Source organism: Coffea eugenioides, chromosome 6, assembly GCF_003713205.1.
Source record: "Coffea eugenioides isolate CCC68of chromosome 6, Ceug_1.0, whole genome shotgun sequence".
Taxonomy (NCBI): domain Eukaryota; kingdom Viridiplantae; phylum Streptophyta; class Magnoliopsida; order Gentianales; family Rubiaceae; genus Coffea; species Coffea eugenioides.
In genome coordinates this window covers 12,475,317-12,479,767 of record NC_040040.1, presented here as the reverse complement: position 1 = coordinate 12,479,767, position 4,451 = coordinate 12,475,317, and the positions used below count along the sequence as shown (strand labels likewise).

The 4,451-nt window shown below is 36.9% G+C and overlaps 1 protein-coding gene across 1 annotated transcript; it reads left to right on the top strand.

Annotated features, from left to right (window-relative positions):
* The first annotated feature begins 627 nt into the window (after positions 1 to 627).
* Positions 628 to 3,920, top strand: LOC113773570 (cold-responsive protein kinase 1-like). The gene is made up of 6 exons (XM_027318206.1): positions 628 to 844; positions 930 to 1,060; positions 1,425 to 1,638; positions 2,163 to 2,394; positions 3,278 to 3,428; positions 3,525 to 3,920. The coding sequence occupies exons 1-6, from the start codon at positions 628 to 630 to the stop codon at positions 3,918 to 3,920; spliced, it is 1,341 nt and encodes a 446-aa protein (XP_027174007.1).
* The last annotated feature ends 531 nt before the right edge of the window (positions 3,921 to 4,451 follow it).

Sequence of the window (4,451 nt, the reverse complement as noted above, 5' to 3'; positions counted from 1 at the left end):
CATGGATAAAAGACAAACTTTTGTTAAGAATGGGTATTGCGTTTGAAGCCGCCTAGCAGTTTTGAGCTTTCTCCGTCCAGCATGCAAGCATGGATTATTTAGCTTGATAGGCAATATATATGTATGTTGATTCTTTGGCCAGTGTCTTCTTGATGGAGTTCCAGGCCTCCCCAACTAGCCTTCAATAGGCTGTCCCAGTGCAAGCATTTTGCTTTCATTATAAATTTCACTGTGATTTTGCTATAAGTTGCACTGGTGGATTCAAAAAATTCCTACACTCGTACAATAATCTTTATTGTGTATCAGAGTATTCTAGCGGAAATAGCGATCTAGTTGTTAATTCATAATTTGGAGGGAATTTTCACACAAATGTCATAGTACAATCCTAATCCTATAAATTTCCACTAGGTTAATTTCTTTTAAGACTGTTAAAAAGCGATTGTTCTGCTTTCTTATGGCTAGAGTTTCTCCACATGCATTCATACTACTGGCTGAAGCACAGTGCTGTATCACATAAAATTTGCTTGGTTGAATGTTCTCACATTCCTTTCTTTCTCAACATATTTTCTTGTATAGCAATTTGCTGCTAGGTATGTCTCATGTATTGGTTTGATATTTGATCTTACCATGGAAAGGTGTTTCTACTTTCTTGATGCAGTAACATCGGCAACACCCCCAATGCTTGATTTACAAAGTCCCATAAAGCATTCCTCATCAGCCTTGTTCTTTCTCCTTGGAGGGATGGTTGTGCTCATTATATTGCTTGTGCTCTTTTTCATCTACAACAAATTTATCAAAACAGGAAGGCTGAAAATGTTTACTGCTGGCCCAAAAAAGGGCTTATGTGGTATGTATTAGAGAATATGACAATTGGTTATAGCTAATCTCAAAGAGATCTCATTACAGTTCTCCACTATAATCAATCGCAGGGACAACAAACGTGTTAAGTGGAAATCTTCATACAATAAGCTATTATGACTTCGAGACCCTAAAAAAGGCTACCAAAAATTTTCATCACGCCAATCTGCTTGGAAGAGGTGGCTTTGGACCAGTCTTTCTGGTATTGATGATTACTTCGACTGTCAATGTATTAGTCCTTTCTTGTTTTTCCAAGATGTGAAAAAGATTAAACATGAGTTTGAGTCTCTGGCCTGCAGTAATTGTGGCTTGTAAGAAACATGATGGTCCATCTGATACTAGTCTTTGCATAATTATATGAAGAGAGCTGGACATCTTGTTGCCTTAACTCCCCCGTAGGGTGAATAGGTTAATTTGACTATTTGCTAAGTCATGCAGCATCATTTTTGACATAAATGGTGTTCATCACTTAGGTGCTTGGAAATTTTAAAGCAAAAATCTAGTCTATTGTTTTTTGTGCTGCTAATTAACAGTAGATTATTCAACTTGATGGTTGCTATTACCAGGGGAAACTAGAAGATGGAAAATTGATTGCAGTGAAGCAGCTATCCCTGGAAAAATCCCAACAAGGAGAGTCAGAATTTCTTTCTGAGGTAAGGATGATAACCAGCATACAGCACAAGAATCTTGTCCGCCTTCTTGGGTGCTGCTCAGATGGAGCTCAGCGGCTTCTTGTCTATGAGTACATGAAAAATAGGAGTTTGGACATCATCATATATGGTATTCCTCGTATCTCCTGTTTTTTGACTGGATTGTCCTCATGTTTTAATATTATGTAAATTTGCTCTACAGCAGAGATCACTTTAGTTGGATATATCTAGGAGAACCGTTGAGGTGAAGAGAAATAGGTTTAAGGAAGGGCAAATAGGGTGGAAGAATATTCCCCTCTTTAACCTACTAAAATCTCCGAGATTTTCCATCTGTAGACCAATCTTCATACTTGGTGAACTTTATCTGATTTCCTTTTAGTTTCTCGAAAATAGACACATTCGTCGTCTAGAATGCAACTGTTATCTAGTCTGTTCTTTATATTGTCTAGATAATATCATACTTAAATCTGGTAATGAACACCAAGCTAGTAAATGTTTCATATGATGATTGATGGCTAGTGAGAGCCGAAAGCATTGAAATACAAGAGTTCTAGAATAGGACTTCAAAAGGAACGATTAACTGATTGAGGAATTAACAGAAATTGATTTGTACTTCAATGTTTTGCTTTATGCTTTTTCTCTACAATGGGACAGGAAAAAGTGATGTATTCTTGAACTGGAGCACTCGTTTCCAAATAATTATTGGGGTTGCACGAGGTTTGCAATACTTGCATGAAGATTCACATTTCAGAATTGTTCATAGGGATATTAAAGCCAGCAATATTCTTCTTGATGACAAGTTCCAACCAAGAATTGGAGATTTTGGCCTAGCCAGGTTTTTCCCCGAGGATCAAGCTTATCTTAGCACTACATTTGCTGGAACCTTGTAAGTATGTTCCATTTATAGCTAGATAGAATTGCATCTTCGCATTACTCTACCATGAACTAACAAGATTATTAGTTTCAATTCTGTAAACTAAATTTTGTTCTTACAAGCTAGGAAAAGAACATAAAATAGAAATACTTGTGCCTTCAGAATCTCATAGAGAACGATATAAGCGTAAATAAGTTTAAACGGAGTTGTATTTGTCTACTGAATTATACCCGGTTGTACAAGATCCCGGATTGCACAATCTGGCTGCTTCAAAGTAGATGGTTTTCTCAGGCTTTGTAACCCAATATTTCCCAAGTGCATCGACAACTGTGTGGAAGACTTCATGCCATACTATATAGTTCTTTTTCAGTATCCCATAGTTAGCAACACTCTGCAGTTTGTTACAGTTCAATGGATGATGCTTATAGCATAGCCAATTAGCACTCCATCATCAATATGATGTACCACCTATTGACAATTGGAGGCTATTTTTTAGCTTTAGACAAATAAAGCATCCCCTACTATGGGCCATCAGTTCCTTGTTATTTGCCCTAGTCGTTGTTACACCAGCAGTGTTTGAAGTCATTCTAGTTGCATAAGCAATCAGACCTGTCTGAAGCAAAGTCTTTTGCAGTAATATGATGAGGGTGTTTAGTCTCTTTTGGACAGAGTTTTGAATGGCATGCTAAAGAAGGATATAGAAGCTTCAAACTGCTAATCACCAATGCCAACTGACGAAAGTGAATCACTTCTCAAAAAACGTGAATTTGAAGATTTACACTTCTTGAATTAAAGTATGCATTTTCTGTTTTTTATCACACAGAAAAGAAGTGCATCTTCTGGATCTGATTTCTTTGTGTTCTGGCTAGTAACCGCCTCTTTTAAATTCTTTCAGAGGTTATACAGCACCTGAATATGCCATAAGAGGAGAATTATCTGAAAAGGCAGATATTTATAGTTTTGGAGTTCTGGTGCTTGAGATTATCAGCTGCAGGAAAAACACAGATCTTGCTTTGCCTTCAGAAAAGCAATATCTACCAGAATATGTAAGTATTTCAACTGCTGTAGTAGTTTCTACATTGAAACTGTAAAGTGAGGTATCACACGACTTGTTATCTGAAAAACTGTTCTTTTTAAAATAGGCTTGGAAGTTGTATGAGAAGTCAAAGCTGATGGATCTAGTAGATCCCAAATTGCGCGAGGATGGAGTTGTGGAGAAGGATGTTTTGCAAGTACTTCATCTAGCTTTTTTGTGCCTTCAGCCTCATGCAAATCTGAGGCCACCAATGTCAGAGGTCGTAGCAATGTTAACATGCAAAGTTGAATTGGACGAAGCACCAATAAGACCAGCCTTCTTGGACCGGAAGCGCAGGAATAATGATCCAGCTTCATGGGATACTATCTCAGAGGTCTTCCCCTCTCCACAACGGAGTAGTTCAAATTCGTTTCCAAAACCTGGAATACCACCTGCTTCATCTCCAAAACAGATGAATCCCACTACCCTTCCAAACTCTGCAAGCATATCATTGTCAAACTGATACTTGAGAAGGTCTACGACTCTACCCAAAGGCAAACTCTGTATTCATTTTACAATGCCTTTGTAAAGAGAATGTAAAAAAGTTTTGACATTTGTTTTATTATTATTATTATTTAAAGGGATAATTTCAGAAACCTCCCCTGAGGTTTCTGATTATTGCAAGAAGCTCCCTTCTAGTTTAAAAAATTACATCTACCTCCTCTATGATTAGCATTTCAGTAACAATATAGACCCAATATGTTAACTTTCTCCTCAAAAATCCTAAAATGTCCCTTTGTTACTTAGAAGGGAGAAAAACAAATTAATAAATTTTTTTGATATTGCAACTATTGTAATCAGCATAATCACCATCTTAACGAACTCAATAAATCACTTCATCTTAATTCCCATATTCTTGTAATTTTGGCAACCTACTATTGCCGGCTCAAAGTTTTCCATGCAAATCAACTATGACCGTTAAAGTCTGCATTCAACCTAATATTTAGTCTCATTTTTCCCCCTAAATTCAATGTTTGAATTGATCAATGTCACT